This window comes from Capricornis sumatraensis, chromosome 5, assembly GCF_032405125.1.
Source record: "Capricornis sumatraensis isolate serow.1 chromosome 5, serow.2, whole genome shotgun sequence".
In the NCBI taxonomy this organism is placed as follows: Eukaryota; Metazoa; Chordata; class Mammalia; order Artiodactyla; family Bovidae; genus Capricornis; species Capricornis sumatraensis.
Genome location: NC_091073.1, coordinates 121,280,285 through 121,301,092, shown reverse-complemented (window position 1 = coordinate 121,301,092; position 20,808 = coordinate 121,280,285). Strand labels below are relative to the sequence as shown.

Below are 20,808 nucleotides of genomic sequence, written 5' to 3'. Positions count from 1 at the left end.
ACATATATATTCACTTACACACACACACACACACACCCATACCCACACACAGATGGGCTTCCGGGTGGCTCAGTGGTAAAGAATCTGCCTGCCAATGCAGGAGATGCAAGAGTCGCAGATTTGATCCCTGGGTCAGGAAGATCCCCTGGAGAAGGAAATGGCAACGCACTCTTAGTATTCTTGCCTGGAGAATCCCATGGACAGAAGAGCCTGGCTGGATTCAGTCCATGGGGTTGCAAAGAGTTGGACACGACTGAGCACGCATGTGTACACATACTGCCACCTGCAAGAAGTGTGGGTGTGGGTGGAGATGGGGGGCTGTCTCCTGGGCCCCGAGGGTGGCCTGCAGTACCCGCTGTTGCCCCCTGCACTCGGGGAGGCGGGGCCTGTCCAGAGAGAGATGGCCAGAGCAGACTGCTGACCCTGGGCCCTGGAGGAGAAGCAGTCTCTGCTCCCCGCGTTTAATGACCAGTCAGTGGTCCTCAGGTGGGGGCCTCCAGACCAGCAGCACCTGGGGAGTGTTGGAAACACAAACTGAATCTGAGACTCTGGGTGGGGCTGAGGCACCTAACTGGTCTAACTGGTGCCCCAGTTTGGGATCCACCAAACTAAGTGAGCCAAGTGATTCTGGTGGGCAGACCAGCTGGTGATGCATCCGGGCTCCATATGATCGTCTCTGCCTCCACTTCCGCTCTCCCTAGACTTTCTCTGAGTTAATAAGTGAACTGGTAGGCAGATAAGGTCCTAAGGAATAAAGAGAAACCTGGTCACAGTTCAAGGAGAGGAGAAAATAGCATTTGAACTGTGGAAAGTTCTGAAAGAGATGGGAACACCAGACCACCTGACCTGCCTCTTGAGAAACCTATATGCAGGTCAGGAAGCAAAAGTTAGAACTGGACGTGGAACAACAGACTGCTTCCAAATAGGAAAAGGAGTACGTCAAGGCTGCATATTGTCACCTTGCTTATTTAACTTCTATGCAGACTACATCATAAGAAACGCTGGGCTGGATGAAGCACAAGCTGGAATCAAGACTGCTGGGAGAAATACGAATAACCTCAGATATGCAGATGACATCATCTTATGGCAGAAAGCAAAGAAGAACCAAAGAGCCTCTTGATGAAAGTGAAAGTGGAGAGTGAAAAAGTTGGCTTAAAACTCAACATTCAGAAAATGAAGATCATGGCATCTGGTCCCATCACTACATGGCAAATAGATGGGGAAACAATGGAAACACTGACAGACTTTATTTCTGGGGGGCTCCAAAATCACTGCAGATGGTGATTGTAGCCATGAAATTAAAAGACACTTGCTTCTTGGAAGAAAGGTTATGACCAACCTAGACAGCATATTAAAAAGCAGAGACATTACTTTGCCAACAAAGGTCTCTCTAGTCAAAGCTATGGTTTTTCCAGTAGTCATGTATGGTTGTGAGAGTTGGACCATAAAGAAACCTGAGCACCGAAGAACTGATGCTTTCGAACTGTGGTGTTAGAGAAGACTCTTGAGAGTTCCTTGGACTGCAAGGAGATCCAACCAGTCCATCCTAAAGGAAATCAGTCCTGAATATTCATTGGAAGGCCTGATGCTGAAGCTGAAACTCCAATGCTTTGGCCACCTGATGGAAGAACTGACTCATTAGAAAAGACCTTGATGTTGGGAAAGATTGAAGGTGGGAGGAGAAGGGGATGACAGAGGATGAGATGGTTGGATGGCATCACTGACTCAATGGACATGAGTCTGAGTAAGCTCCGGAGTTGGTGATGGACAGGGAGGCCTGGCGTGCTGCAGTCCATGGGGTTGCAAATAGCTGGACACGACTGAGCGACTGAATTGAACTGAACTGAATCTAAGAACGTGAGATGGAGCTGGGCTGTGAAAGACACCAGAGTTGATCCAATGTTGAGAGGCAGTGAGACACAGAAGCATTTCGATAATCACAGAAAACAGAAAATCATGCTTCAAGGGCTGGACAAATTGTGTTTTAAAAAGAACATGAAACCAAATGATTAACAGGATGCAAAAGTTCCTGGGAGAAATGCCACCGGTTTTCTTTATTCTAAAGCGCTTTATCTGCCCATAAATACTGTCATTCATTCAAAGAGCATTTACTTAGGGCTCAGTGTGGACACGGTTCCAGATGCTGGCATGCAGAGGCCCAAAGCCTGGTTGTAGGGGAGCTCCCTATTTGTGGGGAGGCAGAGAACCCCCAGATTTCAGTACAGGGTGAGGACTGCCCTGATAGGAGGAACCATGTGGGTGCCGGAGTCGCTGAAACAGCACAGCTTGGCCGAGAAAATTCCACAGCCTCCTCACGAATCTCCAGTCAGATGGGCCTTCAAGTCAAAACACAGCGACCCCTCCTGCCGAGCAGTGTATGAATTTTTTATCAGTCCATTTGTTTCCCGTAAAATATTAATAGAGCAGCGTCTCCCGCGCAGGGACTAATGTGCCATGTCGCTTCTCGGTATTGCGAGTTCTGGCAGAGGTTCTGACAGTCATGCGGCAGCGAAGGCCAGGGGGGCGAAAGGCCTGCTGATCCAGCGAAATCAGGGGCCTGCGACTGATGCTGGCATTTCCAGTGAGGGTTGGCCCCTGCGTGAGGCTGGAGCGAAAAATACTTTGAGAGGACAGTTTTAAAACAAGGAAGATGGTAACAGAAAGCATCACTGAACAAACGGAAACGACATCAAATAACAAATGCTGCTGTGATCAAGTATACGGCTCCACACCTGAGCCCTGGGAGCAGCCTCTTAATTGCACAAAAATATCTGCAGGCGAACTGCACTTTGCAAGATATGAGGATGCGACGGTAAGACAAGTGGCTATCTGATGTAGACTTCCGTAATTTCACTTTTTAAAAATAAGTCTGTTTATTTGTTTCTGTCTGTGCTGAGTCTTCGCTGCCGCATGGCTTTCTTCAGTTGTCACGCATGGGGGCTGCGCTCTAGTCGGGATACACGGGCTTCTCACTGTGGCGTCTTCTTGTTGCAGAGCATGGGCTCCAGGGACTTCAGGAGCTGCAGCGCACACACTCACAGTTGTGACTCGCAGGCGCCAGGGCACAGGCTCCGCACTCAAGGCTCTCACACGCAGGCTCTGATGCTCCCCGGCACATGGGATCTTCCCGGACCAGGCATTGAACCCGTGTCCCCTGCGCTGGCAGGCGGATTCTTTACCACAAAGCCACCAGGGAGGCCCCAGAATTTTGCTTTCAACATAGGAAGAGACCACATGAGCTTTCCTTTCCATCTGAGGTACTGGCCGCACTGCAGGGCTGGCTGCTAAGATGAGGAGGAGAGCACGGGCTATTCTGCTCTGCCGAAATCTGCCAAACAAGACTCAGTCCCTGCATATCTAGGGACAGGGTCTTCAGAATGATCTCGCTTCCCTTTAAACACAAACCAGAACCATGGAGAACACGTGTTCTTCACCAGAAGTTTATCTTTCTGGACATCCACGACCAGATTCCCAGGATTCTAAAGCATGAGACATTTTGATGGATGAGAACCTGGAAACCTGTGATCAACAGTAACGTTGAGAACCCCCTTTCCAAAGCATCTGTAGAATGAAGAAGCGGCATTTCTCCAGACTGGACCTTCCATATTTCTGCAGTCGCCATGAAGAGCTTCTTGCCCTCATGGGTAACAAAACCACACCCCACTCTGATACCACAAACACAACAGCTGTCCGGCTGTGCAAAGCCCCTTGAACGGCTCCCTGAGATGAAGTCATGTGAATGTCTGGCCAGTTCACTACTTAATACATGAGGTAAACGGAGCGAGGTCTCACTTTGCGGGCATTAGACAGCGTTATGCATTTCTAATTCATCCCCCAAACACCTTCGAATCAAGTTGGAAATCAAATTCAGATGAAACACGTGCCTTCCCACAGTCATTCATATAAAGACAGAAGATTAGAAATATGTTAGCAGGATGGCAGGTTCAGGGATGGAAGTGGTGGGGCAGCATCTTTGATTTGAAAACAACACGGGGCTTTCCTGGTAGCTCAGTGGTAAAGAATCCACTTGCAATGCAGGGGACGCGGGTTCGACCCCAGGTCCAGGAAGATTCCCCGTGCCTCGGAGCAACTAAGCCTGAGCGCTACGATTCCTGAGCCTGCGCTCCAGAGCCTGGGAGCCGCGACTACTGAGCTGGCATGCTGCAGCTCCTGAAGCCCCTGTGCCTTGAGCTGATGCTCTGCAACAGGATAAGGACCACGACGACGAGCCTGTGTGTCACAACCCGCAACAGCTAGAGAAAGCCTGTGCAGCAACGGAGACCCAGCACGGCCCAAACGGAGAAAGAAATGAAATTACCAAAAAAAAGGAAAATGACACAGACCTTCCTTTCCAGGTGAAAAACTGCTCCCAAGAAGGGCTTTCCTGCCTCGCTCACACTTCTGAATCACCTGAGGAGGCTTTTACCCCCCAAACCCAAGCCACACCCCCAGTGGAGACAACCAGATAGGGGAGAGTTACAGAAATGGTCCTGTGTGTGCCACCTGAGAGGTCAGGCACCAAGTGAAACCCGGCAGATGTGAGAGCTCTGGAACAAGGACACGCGTGGTGTTCAGGGGTCAGGAATCTTGTGTTGGAGCCTCGCTTCTACCCCTAATTAAAAAGCAAAAATCGGCAAGTCAGGTGGTGGTGATGTTGGTAGTGAAAGTGCAGGTGTTGGAGGAGCTCGAGGTGACGATGATGACGGCAGAGGCAGAGGTCCTGGTGGGGGTGTTGATGGTGGGGGTGGGGGTGGGGGTGAAACTCCCTCCGTGGTGTCCCACTCTTTGCGACCCCATGGACGATGCAGCCCCTGGGATTCTCCAGGCCAGAATACTGGAGTGGGTAGTTTTCCCTTCTCCAGGGGATCTTCCCAACCCAGGGATCGAACCCAGGTCTCCCGCATTGCAGGCGGATTCTTTACCAGCTGAGCCACCAGGGAGGAGGTGGTGGTTAATTGTTGATGGGGGTGGCGCTCAGGTCCTCAGGAACGAAGGCCCTGTTTTTCTGTTATGTTTCCGTTGCTCTGATGACTTCTGATCCTTATAAAGGCTTGCTCCAGATCCAGTGTGCCAGTCTCCCAGGGAGCCCACACTTCCTACTGACCGGGCAGAAGGAAGCGGCATTTCCTCTTGAGGTTGGAAGGGGGCCCATCACAGGTGGAGAGGGTGCAGGAGGTGCCTGGAGGCAGCGGGTGGCGGGGCGGATGCCCTGAGAGTGCCAGCCCCCGGGGAACGTGCACAGCTGGAAGCAGTGAGCCGCACACACACCCGTGTGCTAGGTCTTTACAGAGTTCCGAGAGGAAAAAGAGGCGGCAGGCGCCCACACAGGCAACACACGTCTGCACGTGCGCGTCTGTATTTATATCCCAGCGCTATGTACGTAAGGCAAGCACGCACACCGCCGTACGTTTTACCAGCACTGACGGGAGAGAGGCTCAAAGCACATTTTCGGCGTTTCAAAGGCCTCTTGAGAAATCTGTATGCAGGTCAGAAAGCAACAGTTAGAACTGGACATGCAACAACAGACTGGTTCCAAATAGGAAAAGGAGTGCATCAAGGCTGTATATTGTCACCCTGCTTATTTAACTTCTATGCAGAGTACATCATGAGAAACGCTGGGCTGGAAGAAGCACAAGCTGGAATCAAGATTGCTGGGAGAAATATCAATAACCTCAGATATGCAGATGACACCACCCTTATGGCAGAAAGTGAAGAGGAACTAAAAAGCCTCTTGGTGAAAGTGAAAGAGGAGAGTGAAAAAGTTGGCTTAAAGCTCAACATTCAGAAAACGAAGACCATGGCATCTGGGCCCATCACTTCATGGCAAATAGATGGGCAAACAGTGGAAACAGTGTCAGACTTTATTTTTTTGGGCTCCAAAATCACTGCAGATGCTGACTGCAGCCATGAAATTAAAAGACGCTTACTCCTTGGAAGAAAAATTATGACCAACCTAGACAGCATATTCAAAAGCAGAGACATTACTTTGCCAACTAAGATCCGTGTAGTTAAGGCTATGGTTTTTCCAGTAGTCATGGATGGATGTGAGAGTTAGACTGTGAAGAAGGCTGAGCGCCGAAGAATTGATGCTTTTGAACTGTGGTGTTGGAGACAAATCTTGAGAGTCCCTTGGACTGCAAGGAGATCCAGCCAGTCCATTCTGAAGGAGACCAGCCCTGGGATTTCTTTGGAAGGAATGATGCTAAAGCTGAAACTCCAGTACTTTGGCCACCTCATGCGAAGAGTTGACTCATTGGAAAAGACTTTGATGCTGGGAGGGATTGGGGGCAGGAGGAGAAGGGGACGACAGCGGATGAGATGGCTGGATGGCATCACTGACTCGATGGACCTGAATGTGAGTGAACTCCGGGAGTTGGTGATGGACAGGGAGGCCTGGCGTGCTGCGACTAATGGGGTCGCAAAGAGTGGGACACGACTGAAGGACTGAAGTGAACTGAACTGAACTGAAGGGGTGGGGGCCGGGCAGGGGGCAGAGAGTGAAACGGACAAGAACAAGTAAACGAGAGCTCCTGCACTTGACCGGGGACGACTAGCCCTGCGCGAGGCAGATCTAGGTCCTGGTGCTGGACCGTAAGGCGAACAAACGGACGAGAAACAACAGAAGCGAGAGGTGGGGGTGGGGAGAGCCCGCCTGGCCCAGGAGCGCCGGGCACAGGGCACTAGCCTCCCTTCTCAGGCTCTGTGATCAGCCCCGCAGCCACTGGACGCAGGACGGGCACCCTAGCCACCGGCTGGACGGCATCTGAATGGCGTGTCTGCAGGAGGAGACACACACACACACACATCAGCGGAGCTCGAGGCCAGTTCACAATGACCGCGTCGGGGCTCTGCTGCGCCCTCATTCAACACCCAGCTCAACAGACCCGCAAGGAAAGTAGCAGCGGTGCTCCTTTCATCAGCGCAGCCGGGCTTCCGCGTGAAACTTTGGAAACGGCGGGCCCTGCCGCAGGCGCACTTCCTGGAGAGGCGAGGATCACTGTGCCCCGAGTAACAAGGGGCGCCCATCCCTGGGCCCCGTGCCTCAACCCCATTCCGGGTTCTCTGTGGGGAACCCTTTCCCGTGGAGGCCCCGGCTCTGCTCGGCTGTGTGAGCACGGGGCTGCCTCGCCCTCCCTGGCGCTCATCACCCGTGCCCGCCCCCCTGCACGTGGCTACTGAATTGGAGCTGACATGGCGCCTGGACCCCGGTCTCTGATGCAGGGGCTGTCATGGGCCCGCCAGAGCGCCTGGCAGACGAGGAAGGCAGTAGGTGTTTTGCCAGGGCAAGGACTGGGGAGCCCGGAAGTCAGCCACCCCTCCCCTGCCCGAGAACCCTGCAGGGGAGCTGGGCTGGCTGAGGAGACACAGCAGAGAGTGGGGGTGCGCGGGATGAAGGGGAGCCGACTGACACAGAAACGTTTGCTTCCTCTCGAAGGGCCCTGACCCCTCTGCAGGAAGTGGCCCCAGGCCTTTTGGGACTCTCTGCATCTCCCTGTGGAGGCCGCGTGGAGGGACGGGTGGTCCTGCCTGGCTTGAGTCCCAGGGCACCTTTCAGGCTCTTTGTGGAGTCAGCTGTGTGCACAGTCGTGTCCGACTCTTTGCGACCCCATGGGCTGCAGCCCGCCAGGCTCCTCTGTCCATGGGATTCTCCAGACAAGAATCCTGCAGTGGGTGCCAGTCCCGGCTCCAGGGGATCTCCCTGACCCCGGGATGGAACCCGCGTCTCCTGCGTCTCCTGCATGGGCAGGCAGATTCTTTACCACTAGTACCACCAGGGAAGCTGCAGACCCTGCCTGTAATCTCTGAGTTCTCGGCCCTGCCTCTGTGGAGCAGTAGAGGGGGGCTCACGGCGGGGCTGTGTGAGGCCCCGGGGGACCCAGTCACGTCTGTGAGACACACACCCTGGCTCCTGAGAGAAGGGCAGAGGGAAGGACAAGCGTGAAAACAACACCCAACCAGACCAGGCCACACATGACCCAGGAGCCGCCTTGCACGCTCCTCCTGGGTCCATACGATCTCCGTCTGTGTCCCCAAGTGGCCAAATCCTGCCTGTGTCCACCCCTCTTCCTCCCCGGATTTCTCAGTCTTTCAGCAAAATTCTGGACAGAACTGATGTCTATCTGGTGGTACTTAACTTTTGACTATTATATATTTCTTTGTTTGTCAATCCTTGCCTAGATTGTTGAGGGCATGACGTAGGTTTCCTTCCTTTTTCCATCCCTCCACAAAGCGTCTTCCTTTTACCTTCTTTAGATTTAGTGACTCTAGTGTTGAAGGTGGAGAAGGCGATGGCGCCCACTCCAGTGCTCTTGCCTGGAGAATCCCGGGGACGGGGGAGCCTGGTGGGCTGCCGTCTATGGGGTCGCACAGAGTCGGACACGACTGAAGTGACTTAGCAACAGCAGCAGCAGCAGTGTTGAAGGAGACCAGACTAGGTCACCCCAAAATATGCCTTTTTGACAAGACAATTATTTTGAGCTGAAGACAGTTAGGAAGGAGCAAACCCAGCAAAGCCCCCGTTTCTGCCTCATGGCAGGAAATAGTTTCCTCTTCTGGAGGCAGACTCTCACTGGCCCAGAGATGCACCGGGGAGCCTGAGGGCCCATCTTCCCCACGGGGCCCTCTGGTTCATGTGCCACCTGCAGCTGCTGCCCTGGGAACCCTGCACCTGCTTCCTTGTTCTGGTAACTCTCTCTGAGTTTACTGCTTCCGGTGGACGATGCTGCAAAAGGCTGCACTGGGAACCGATGCTTTGAGCTGCTTTGGGTTGAGATGTTTTCCCACGCTACGTGCAGGGCATGTATGAATAAACTGTGCTTCCCTCTTGTTAATCTGTCTTGCTGTGAGGATCCCAGCTGCAAGCCCAGGACGGGTAAATGGTGGTCTCTACAGCGTCCTGTACTGAGAAGGCAGAACGTCAGCAAGGGCCAAGTATCTGTCAAGTTTTGCTTCCAGGACAACCAAAGAAATCCATATCTACAAGGCTCCTATTGAAGCAGGACTTTATCGGCTAATTTTAAACCTAATTTGCCCATTCAGCAAGCCCAGCTCGCACCACGTGCCGGGCTCTGCCCAGAACTGGAGCTTGAGCTTCGAGCGTCACATGTGTGTGCGTGGTCAGTCACTTCACTTGTGTCCGACTCTTTGTGACCCCCTGGACTGTAGCCCACCAGGCTCCTCTGTCCATGGGGATTCTCCAGGCAAGAATACTGGAGTGGGTTGCCATGCCCTCCTCCAGGGGATCCTCCTGACCCAGGGATCCAATCTGCGTCTCCTGCACTGGCAGGTGGGTTCTTCACTTCTGGGCCACCGGGAAAGCCCAGTTTAGGATATCATTTAGAGAGAGATAGAGGATTTATTTGAAACCTGCAAAGAGCAAGTGAGGTCATGGAGTATCTTCCTGTGCAATGCCTGGCTTGCCTTGCGATGGCCTGGGCAGCCCTGCTGGGGTGGACATCTCACATGGATTTCTGTCTGGTGGTTCAGAGAGCCCCAAGGTTACAGTCAGGGCCCTGGGGGATCTGTAACCCTCAAGCTTGACCTTATATTTCTTGTCAGACTGTCCACACATACTGAGCTTCTCAACTGTCCCTGGACTGGTTCTAATGCCCTACTGGTTAATTAGTGAGTCAAATAAAACCTCTGACACCTGCTCATTTACCTCCTCTGAGAATCACAGCCTGACCAGTTGAGGGGGAGATGTTGGACCGGCAGTTAGAAATGGACCTGAAGTTCTGAGGGCAGGGCGGAGTGCCAGTGGCCAGCAGGCAGGACTCAGGGCATGAGACGGGAGAACCAGCCCATGCTGCGTGCTCTGTCTAATCCTCACGACACCCACAAGAGTGAGCCCTCGATTGTTCACATGCATCCCCCTCTTGCAGGTGAGGAACCGGAACGAGGCAGGAGAAGGGGAACTCGCCCTGGAGCACGGAACCGGGATCTGGACCCAGGCGGCGGCTTGTGACCCTTCACTCAGAACCAGTGGTTCTCAGTCTTGTCCTGGGGCGTCTTCGATGGTCATGCTGGCACCCAGTGGGGAGGGCGGGGATGTGCCTGAAGTCTCTGTGATGCAGAAGGCAGCCCCCACTGCAAAGGGTCCCCAGGCCCTGAATGCCGGGGAGAGAAAGCCTCAGACTTGGTGGGGGCAGTGGGGGCGCTGCGCCCAGGCTCTGTTCTCAGCACAGCCCCTCTCACGCCTGCAGCCCTCCACTTGTTGTAATGCTTCCTTCAAGGCCAATCCCTCCTCTGCATAATAACCTCCATATTTCATTCACACTAAATTCTCAGCCTAATGGACGCAAATAATAAATGCTTGCTAAACGGCTTCTCACATTTACTGTGTGATTTCTGACAGATCTGCGCTCACATTGAAAAATCCCAAGACTGTGATGGGGAAGGAGATGAGAAAGCGCGACATGAACACACCACAGGTTACGGGGTGCCGGGAAAGCATCGCCGCATTGAGCTCGGGAAGCTGCAGAGCAGAGGCCCCGAGGCCCGCGTCCCGGCAGCCCTGATGGAGGCTAATTTTTCACTGTCCTTGAAGCTAATCAAGCCTGCGGAAACAGCATCACCAAATGGACTAAACGAGATTTTCAATTAACTCAAACAGATGGCTTAAATTTTCCAGGTGACTTTCCTTATTAATTCAGAGAGAGTGCTGGCCCAGGCCCCAGGCGGGGATGGCGCTGTAGGAAGACAGCGGCGCGCACGGATCTCAGGAGAGAAGACGAAGCAACGATCGCAGCGTTTCTCCTATCCCGGCAAGAATGCGGGCATGCGCGCTAAGCCGCTTCAGTCGTGCCCGACTCTCTGCGACCCCATGGACTGTAGCCCGCCAGGCTCCTCTGTCCAGCGGCTTCTCCAGGCAATACCAGAGTGGGTGCCGGCAAGAATAGCATCGCCCGAGTTGATTCCACTCCGGGACACACTGAGGGCCCGATCTCCCAGGAGGGGCCGTCCGAGACGGAGGCCTTGGGACCTGCTGCACGAGTAGGCCGGCCACTCCAGGGCCGGGACGGACAGACAGCCGGGAGGGACAGGCAGAGGGGAGCCCTGGGCTGGGTCTGTCCTCCTGAGGACCAGTGATTTTACACACCCCTGGAGATGGGAGAGCTGAAAGAACCTCAGTGTGTCCTGCAGCGGCTGCGGGCAGATGGGTTCTACCAGGGACAGCAATGAAGCCTCCACCAGAGAAGCCCGTGTCGTTACGGACCAGCAGCTCCAAGCGCCCGTGTGTCCAGCCCTAAGCTGGGCCTGCGGAGGAGCCAGAGTGGCTGAGGCCACTGCACCCGCCCTTCTGGAAGCTGCCAGGAGCTACTAGTAATGCAGAACTCTGTAAATGAATAGGGAAGACCCAGGCTACCGTTATGGCAACATGTGGGCTGGGTACTTGCTGAGTTTCTGGATGGATCATTCTCGGCTTAACTGGGCCCGTGGACAGGTTTGCAGCATCAGTGAGTGAGTGGAAGCTGGGGCCTGCCCAGTCTCCTTCCCTTTTTGCGTCTCCCATCAATTCTCTCAACAGAGTGGGGTTTAACATCGCTATTAGTAAACTCTGGAAGTATAACCAGTCCCCAGGCTGCTTGGACTCTGGGACAAGATGAAACTGAAAGCCAGACCCCTTCAGTCAGATTCTACTCAGCCTTCTGGATTGGACTACAAGATCCACCTGAGCCGGTCGTTACTAACAGGACGGGTGCCTTTGCCAATATGTTCCACCAGTTGTGTGGTTGGTGCGCCAGCTGGGAGATTTGGCTTCACTGGAACAGGACTTCCCACTTGGTTCCTAGGCCTGGCAAAGGGCCTTCACGCTTTTTGGTACCAGGGGCCAGTGTCGCAGTAGAGAGTTTCTCCACGGACGGAGTAGGGGGATGGTTTTGGAATAATTCAAGTGCTTTACATTTACTGGGTTCATTGGGGAGGCAGAGCTCGCGTGGTGCTGTGAGTGATGGTGAGCGGCTGTAAACATAGGCAGAGATTCTCTCCATTGCCCGCCACTCACCTCCCGTGGTGCATCCCGGTTCCCAACAGGAACAGTACCGCTCTGTGGCCTGGGGGCTGGGGACTCCTGCTCTAAAGTGAGGCTCTGAAAATGGGGTCCTGTGCACAGTAGGTCCGATTACCTGGACTTTCTTGGAAAGGTGCATCTGTTCATCTGAGGGGTGCCCCCAAAGTCCTCCACATACAGCCCAGGTGCCCCCACTGGACACGTGTGGTTGACCATCCCCTCTGCCCCCCGGAAGCCCAGCTTCTGGGGGGCAGGATCTGAGCCTGGCGTGAGGTGAGACATCGCAGCGGCTTTGACGGGTGTTCCTTTCCCAGAACACCAAGCCATAAAGCAGCCAGGAAAACGATACAAAACGTGCCTTTTCCTTGGGTGTTTAAATTGGCAGCCTGAGCCCCCAGAGGCCACATAAGCGGACATGGATCTCACAGTTATTGTCGCCGCATGACTGAAGGAAGGTGCAAACCTCATCCTCGGGTCATCGGGCGGCGTCATTTCCAGGTCATGCGTGGGTCCGTTCAGGCCAATGACGTGCAGGGAGATGCTGGGGTTTTCACAGCCGGCCTGGGAGGAAAGGGGACAGGGGTGTGAGAGGCGCCTCCCTCCTGGACTGGCCTGGGTGCTGAGTCTGCCGGGAGACACGAGAGGCTCAGTGTGGGGAGGACGAAGCCCTTCAGGGGGAGTGTCAGTAGACGGGGCAGGGAGGGGGAGAGGCCACTCTCCTCTCTCCCCTCCCTGCACTAGCGCTGGCCGGCAGGGCAGAAAACTAGGCTGCTGGTCTGACTCTGGCTCCTCTGCCCCCGCAGACGGGGTGTCAGGGTGAGAGGAAAGCGGACCCACACAGGGCAGGGGTCAGATGGGTTGGCAGCTCGTGGCTCCAGTCTGAGTTCTATTGGTCAGAACGTGCCGACTTTCTACTAAAACAGGAAACCCCAGTCTCGAGCCACGTGGGATGTCATAATTCCAATCACAGACCTGTCCCAGAACTCACGGTAAAGTCAGGGGGCTGCAGTTTTCTAGGTTTCAGGCTATCCCATCACTCCTAGGTTGGGAGGACTCCTGTGAAAGGGTTCACCAGGGAAACTTCCCTTTCTAGGCAATCTCTGGCTCCCAGCCTCCTCAACCGTGAGACACACACGTCTGCTGTTTAAGTGGCACGGTCTGTGGTGCTTGTTATGGAGCCCGGGCTGACTGATATACCTGGCACTTCCTTCCTCTGGCCTGGGACCCTGGGACCCCTGTTTGGGCACCATCGCCCCCTCACTGCAAACTGCAGGCCCAGTGTCCTGTATCTCTGGTCGGCAGGAGGCGGCAGCTCCCAGAGCCCTCTGGTGGCTGGGGAGCCGGGGCCAGGGCTGGTTGACAGAGGCTGGACGGGTCCTTCTGGGGCAGCCCCGGGGGAACATGGGGACCCTGTCACCAGGTGGGACAGGCGGGGCCCTGGCCTCTGTCCAGCTGAGTGGGCGGCAGGCCCTGCCCCCCACACTGGCATGATGCGGTTTGCTAACAAAGCCAAGTGTGGCCCTCACCCCCTGCCGCCCACCTGCAGCCGTGCTGCTCTGCTGGCTTTTTGTGCCAACACACTGGTCTGGGGAGCAATCAGAAACAGTATAGGTCAGTGCACGGCCAGGCACAGAACAGCCCAGAGCCAAGGGGACCCTCTGACCCCCCAGAACCTGCAAAAGGAGCTAGAGGACAGAGTGCCCCAGCGTGAGCAGTGTGAGCTGTTGTCACCACAGATCACAAGGGAGGTGATGTATATTGGTTGGGACCGAAGCTTAGACAAATGACTAATGGTAGTTCCATTATTTTAAAAAAGTAAACCTGCTGACAAATTCAGCTCCGCAAAGATGGGAATTTAATGCCGAGTAATGGGACATAATTAACCCGCCTCTGGTTACTGCCTTGCTCCCAGCACGGGGGAGAGCCACAGCTCCGCGAGGGCGTGGGGAGTGGATGAGTGTATGCAGAGGCTGTCCCGGCGCGGCTTCCCGCCTACCTTGGGGTAGTGGTAGGGCTTCGCGGTGGGGTAGACGGAGCCGGTGTAGGTGGGCAGCTCCATGACGGGCACGCGCGAGTCGTTGATGGTGGCGTAGGCGAGCCGCGTACCGTCCGGAGACCACCAGTGTGCGATGTGGGTCTTCAGGATCTCCTCTAAGGAAACAGACAAAGCAGAGGCGCGTGAAGCCACGGGGGAGGGCACCCGGGAGCACCCCCGGGGACATCTCCCTCCTCACAGCCGCTGAGGAGGCCTCCCCGTGCCAGGTGCACCGTCATTCCGGACGAACCCCAGCACAGCAAACCCAGTCAATCAAGGCCCGACCGAACAGAGGCGAACCATCTAAAAACCGCTCTCTCTTTTCTTTTTTTTTTTTTGCGCAAATTTGAGCATGATGAGCCTGTGAGGTCTTTTCTGAGTTGACTTACTATTGTGTTGTGGGTTATTACTTCTTTAAGGGGATCAGGAAACCAAAACGAGGAGATCCATTCGTCTGAAGCAGGGAGACCCCGGCAGGACCAAGGGAGGACATAACTGTTTGGAGCCTGAATCCCAGGAAATCAATGAGCAGGAGACGCTGAGGGCTCAGGCCCGCACAGAGGCCCCCGGCGCACAGCCGTGTGCGGGGTGAGGCTCAGAGCCCGGCGGGCCGCTCGCCGTGATGGAAGGAGGCAATCTCGTTCCCTGCGGCCGAGACTCAGAATGGCCCCCCTTCAGGGAGACCGAGATGGAAACAGCGACGGGCCCAGCCTCCATCGGGCGCTCCCACGGCTCCTCCCCGTCGCGGAGTCTGGGTTAACTAGAGCGCTCACCGGGGAGGAGTCCCATAGGCTCCGACGTCTGTACCGGAAAGAATGATCCCACGTTGCCTTCTGAACAAGCCGAGAGAGGGCACCTCCCAGGGGCCACTCATCAGAGCACTGGGGTTGGAGAAGCACCTCGGGGCTAAAGAGCTCTGAGGCTGGGGTCCTCCGTGGACGCCCTGTGTGCATTTTATTAATGAATTCCCCCGGTTTTGTTTTAAAATAATGGTCAGCACAGCTCTACAACCCCCTCAGTGCGAGTCCATTCCCCAGTCATTATTCGGGGCAGACCACAAACCAGCTCTGAGAGCCCGCAGGGACAGAAAGGCAGTCGGAACAGCTGAGGGCACACGGGGAAGCAGAATGAGGGACTCAGAGGGCGAGAGTGAGAATAAGGGCGAGGGAGGTGGCGCCGGAGGCGGGGCCACCGAGGAGCCAGGCGGCGCGGCGGGGGGCGGGGGACCCGCCGACTGCAGGGCGGAGACAGGGGTGGGCTGGGGGGCCAGGGCCCTGCTGCAGGGGCTACAAGGGCGTTCCGCAGCCCAGTTTAGGGGCCCGGCAGCCTTGCTCCTCCCGGGGGGCTGGCCGATGGGCAGTCTCTCCCTCCATCATGGGCTCCACCAGCCTGGGGGCTCAGTGAGAGGAACCCCAACGTCCTGCTGGACCTGTCACAGCAGAGCTAGAAGGGACTCCCTTCATGAAGCGCCGGCCTTCCTGAAATAACTTCCTGTGCCCCCAGCCCTCCACCCTGGGGGCTTCCCTCCTGGTCTCCAGCAGCCTGCAGAGACCCCGACCCCTGTGACCCAGGAGCAGCGCCAGACAGCAGCATCTTGTCTCCCAGGAAGTGCCCAGCACGTCTGACTCCTATCACCAGATGCAACCCAGGCCTGTGGCGTGGCGGGTCCGTGAAGGATGCCGAAGGGGCCCCAGCCCTGGGCTCTGCCCCCGTCCTGCCATCCACCGGGGGCCCCCGAATGAGCCCCCCGCTGTCAGCCGAGGGGCACAGCGGCTGCCTCTAACACCCCAATCCTGCTGGTGCTCTGACCTTGCAGCACCCCAAGAAACGACTCAGAAGTGTTGCCAGAGCCGATAAAAAACCCAAAGGTCTGCTGAGGCAAAAAAAAAAAAAAAAAAGAAGAAGCCAGCCAGCTCTCCAGGGCTTGTAATTTTCCAGTGTCTTCAGCAGTGGCAAAGTGACTTTCAGGTGTGGGTTTGGGAGGAGGTGACGCAGAGATGACTCTCTGCAGAACCACCTGACTTATCTGGCCGGCGTGATGGACTCGAGCAGACGGGTTGCTGGGGGAAACGGGTGCCACTTGCAGTGGTTTGTGGGAGACGCTGCTCTACCGCACCTGTGCTGGGGGCTGGGGGCGTGGGCATGTCAGGTGGGACGGGGAGTAGAGGGGAGTCAGTGGGAGCGAGCAGAACGCATGGGGCAGGGCGGGGATAGGCAAGCGTCATCCACCTGAAATCAGGGCCGCGAGCCTGACTGCAGCGCTCACAGCCTGTTCCTCCAGGACCAGAAAATCCCAGCGGAACAGCGGCGGGTGCAAGTAAGGCGCCTGGACAGAAGCGTCACCCAGGAGCAGACGGGCAGCACAGCCCTGCAGACATGCAACTCGTCTGTGGCTCTCTGACCCCGAGCAACCCCCTGAGAGGGAAGGGACAGAACCAGCAGCCTGCAGGGTCTGCCCCCCTTCACCCCCAGATGGGCCCGGGGCTTGGTGAGGGGCACGGAGCGCGGGAGGGCACACTGCTAGCTTCTCATCCGTCCGCCATGCATCCACCTCGTTTCCAGAACTTGCCTTTAGACGCAAAGGAAACACTGCTGCTGCGGTCTGGCCAGCACAGGGCAGGGGGTCCCACGTGTGGGGATGAGAGCCAGACCGGGGGAGAAAGGAGCCCCAGGTTGGGCTGAGAAGCGCTATTCCTGCCCCGTCCGTTAGCGGACACCGAGTCTGTCACTGAGCTCAATGCGCTGCTCAGAGCGCACGGTGCAGAGGACCACAGGCTTCAGAGGAGAGACGTGCTGGTCAGAGGGCAGCTCGGAAAGCAGGGCGCTCAGGAGTGACAAGGGCCTGCTGTCTCTGTTGGCAGATACTCAACATCCCACAGCGAGACGATCGCTAACGAAAGAGAAATGCCTCCATGCCAAAGGCAGGCCATACACAAAGGGCGGTTTACTCTCTCCAAATGCTCTTAAACACATTGTTCCTGGGTGCTCTTATTTTCCTGTGAGTTAGTTGCTCCTTAAAGACATAATTAAGTACAAGGAACTACGGGGAAAAGGACCAGGCAGGTGAAACTGCGACATTTCCCTGTTCATTACGAACGTCCCCATTCTGCAGACGTTTTCTTCAGGCTTCTAGTTTAACGATGCAGTTGGTTTAAATGCCATGAACCAAATGTGGTCTATGGGCAGAGTTTTTTTTTTTTTTTTTGCATGGAACACATTTATTAAATAAGTTGTCATTAAATCAATAAGGGAAATGATGTCTTCTTCTGCAACTCCAAAATAAGTTCTGTTGTCCTGAAGGTTCTTATTCTTCCAAAAAGGGGGGGGGGAGGGGGGAATCTTGGCAATTAAAGCTGCCTCTTAATCATGTAAATCTACAGTAGAAACCAAATTTTTCTGTTCTTCCCAATTAGTCAGTTTCGATCTTCAAACTGTGCCTTGTTTTTTAAAAGACATGATGCTAGAAATTCAATGGGATTTGGTGGTCTTTCCTTTGCAAGTACAGCAAGTCCTTGTGATAAGATAGGCACAACTGTCTGATCCAGACAGGCACGTGCTGGCAAAGACTGGAGATCCACTTTCTGTTTTGATGACTTCTCTGCGTTAACTTTCTCATTTTCTACTGTCTTCTCGACATTGTCTGTGAGACCATATGCGGAGTGGGGATTTTCTGCAACCTGCATCTGTCTCTCCAGCACCTGCTCGGGCTCCATGGCTGACCCTGCAAGTCACACTCCCCGGATACCAGTCCGCGCCCAAGCCGTTCGTTCTCAAGAGCCCTGCACCGCGCCAACTCCTATGGGCAGAGTTTTGCAGGTGGAAAAAAACCCTAGTTCATCAACTAAATTAATTGCATGAGCCCTTGCCTTGGAACAACAGGGGAAACTGCCTTCTGAACAAGGACAGACAACCCGTGAGAACGAGAGGGTACAGTTTTCCTTCACCTCCCCTGACCCATCCTGGGACCTTCTAGGAATCAATCAAGAAGGATGCATCTTGGGACATTCACTTGAAGAGGAAGAAATTTCCATCCATGCAGCTTCAGCTCACAGCAGGATCTGGGCCTACTCCCCTAGGTCTTGTCACCACATCTTAAAGAAGCGAATATTGTCACTCAGGTCGCACATATATTGGCAGGTCCAAGAGGACAAAGTCCTTTTGGGGCTCAAGGTGATGAAGTCCAGTCCCGCCAAGATGAGGAATTCTCCAATTTTCCAGATTGATTTTCAGATGGAGAACAAGAAGAAGCCACCACGGTCATTGCATAATTTTTGCTGGGTGTGCTTTTGAACTGTGGTGCTGGAGAAGATTCTTCTGAATCTCTTGGACCAGTCAATCCTAAAGGAAATCAGTCCTGAATATTCATGGGAAGGACTGATGTTGAAGCTCCAACCCTATGGTCACCTGGTGCGAAGAGCTGACTCACTGGAAGACTGATGCTGGGAAAGACGGACGGAAGGAGGTTGAAGGCAAAAGGAGAAGGGAGCGACAGAGGATGAGAGGGTTGGACGGCATCAGCGACTCAAAGGACATGAGTTTGAGCAGCTCCAGGAGACGGTGAAGGACAGGGAAGTCTGGCGTGCTGCAGTCCACGGGGTCGCAAAGAGTTGGACATGACTGAGCGGCTGAACAGCAACAACAACCCCTTAGGGAGGTGCTCAGGGAAGCATGTGGGAACGGTGTGAGCTTTTGTTACAGACACCCGGGTCCCACTCCTGGCAGAATAGTCATGGTTTAGTGGGGTGGGGGAAGGGCACGAACTCCTTTTCTGCACAAGCTTGCAGGCTGGTTGATACATGACATCTGATCCAACAGGCCCTGCATTCTGGAGATGCATGTCTGTGGTCTGTGGCAAACAATGTTGCCTGCCATGGCAACAAACAGAGGCTGCTGCAGCTGTGAAGCCAGCAGCAGGGCAGCGGGCCTGATGGTGCAGCCCTAGGGAATTCAGGGTGGAGGAGGACAGGACGCTGGCCCTAGGCAGTGATGACACCTGTCTGGGAATGACTTCAGTGAGCCCAGACTCCCTCATCGTCCGCACAGAGAGACACCAACGATCACTATCTCGAGAGGTCTGGTCTTGGCGATGAACAGTACTCTTCCGACGCTTGATTACATTATTTTCCAGCAAAAACTCCTACATATCCCGGCTCCTTCCTTCCCTTCTTGGAACGGTCTCACTGAGAGGCTGTCTCCCAGGCTGTCGTCCTCAGGAAGGTCCCTGAATAAGACACAGCTGGTGGTGCAGCGGTAAAGAACCTGCCTGCCAGTGCAGGAGATGCGGGTTTGACCCCTGGTTTGGGAAGATCCCCTGGAGGAGGAAACCCACTCCAGTACTCTGGCCTGGGAAATGCCATGGACAGAGGAGCCTGGTGGGCTACAGTCCACGGCGTGGCAAGAGCGTCAGACACGACTCAGGACTGAGCACCACCCAGGCGTCTTTTAGGCTGTGCGCTTTTTTAGTGGACAGGTCCATCAGTACATAAGAAATAGGCTTCCAAATTATTTGTGGGGAGCACACCATTTGAACAGAAGAATAGTAGGTTCCACTTAAAGGTGTGTTGTGGGTGAAACTGTCCCCTAAAGATAATGACATCCTGACCCCTGGTACCTGTCAAGGTGACCTTGTTTGGAAACGGGGTTGCTGCAGATGTAAGTAAGATGCACATTAAGACGGGGTCGCACTGGAGGAGGGTGGGGGCCCCAAGCCGACATGACTGGCACCTCCTAAGGACAAGTAGAGACACAGAGAGCAGGACAGCGCCCTCTAGGGGCAAAGGCAGAGCCTGAAGTGATGCGCCTACACCCTGAGGAACAGCAAGGATGCCCCTTCAAAAGCTGCAAGGGACATCTTGGCTTCAGACTTGCAGCGCCTAAAGCTGGAACAACAAATTCCTGCAGTTTAAAGCCATGTGGTTTGCTGCCTTCTGTTACAGCAGCTGCAGGGATCTGCACAAGGTCATGATTGTGCTGGGTCATGACCTCCAGAGAGCCCGCTCCTCACTGGGAGGATAATGGGGGAAACAGTCAGCCGAATTTGGCCCTGAACCTCAACAGGGTGACCTTCCAAGCCAGACCGGACCAGGAAGGGGTTGTGCTCTGGCCTCAGCCCTAAGAACAAGCTGGGCTGGACCCAGCGCCCCCCTCCCTGGTGCTCACACATGCACACATGTGTTCACACGCACGCGCACACACACACACACACGATGCTGAGTCTGTCCGGGTGCGTCCCCAGGCCCCGACCTGCAACGCTCCAGCCTCCACTAGGCCTGGATCAAGTTGGCTGCCTCAGCTTCCACCCAACACGCTGGGGACCCACTCTGCCTGGGACCCTTGCTGAACCCCGCTCAGATCAGGGACATCTTTTGGTCGAACAAACATTTAACATGCACCAGACACTGTTTGGTGCACCTTCCAGGTAACAGCTCGTTTACTCCTCCTGATGGCCCTCATGGCTGAGCGGCTAACACAACTTTAAAATACTTTGTGTTGCGTTCATCACAACAGCATCTGCACAGACCACACCAACGTTTAGGTGGACGTCAACGCACAGTTTGTTTGGTCCGCGTGTGATGAGTCGTGGGCATGGGTTTGCAGACGTCCTGACTGTGCACCACAGCCTGTTCCCACTCCCTGGCTTAGATGTGGACCAGCTTCCTCTGAGCAGGTTCCAGGACGCCCACCACCAGAGCCAACATCGCCCCGCCTCCTGAGTTCCTGGCAAAGTACCCGCCAGCCATGAGCAGAGGGTTGCCAAGGCTGC

The 20,808-nt window shown here is 55.0% G+C and overlaps 1 protein-coding gene and 1 pseudogene across 3 annotated transcripts in view; both read right to left on the bottom strand.

Annotated features, from left to right (window-relative positions):
* The window catches only part of DPP6 (dipeptidyl peptidase like 6), a 799,813-nt gene that overhangs the window by 77,210 nt on the left and 701,795 nt on the right, over nt 1-20,808 (bottom strand). For all 3 annotated transcript variants that reach the window (XM_068972565.1, XM_068972566.1, XM_068972567.1), the window contains 2 exons: nt 14,007-14,161; nt 12,474-12,571 (listed from right to left, as the gene is read on the bottom strand). In XM_068972565.1, coding sequence (XP_068828666.1) covers nt 12,474-12,571; nt 14,007-14,161 — 253 coding nt within the window. The remainder of the gene's footprint in view (nt 1-12,473; nt 12,572-14,006; nt 14,162-20,808) is intronic.
* On the bottom strand, nt 17,459-17,758 carry LOC138080397 (protein dpy-30 homolog pseudogene; annotated as a pseudogene).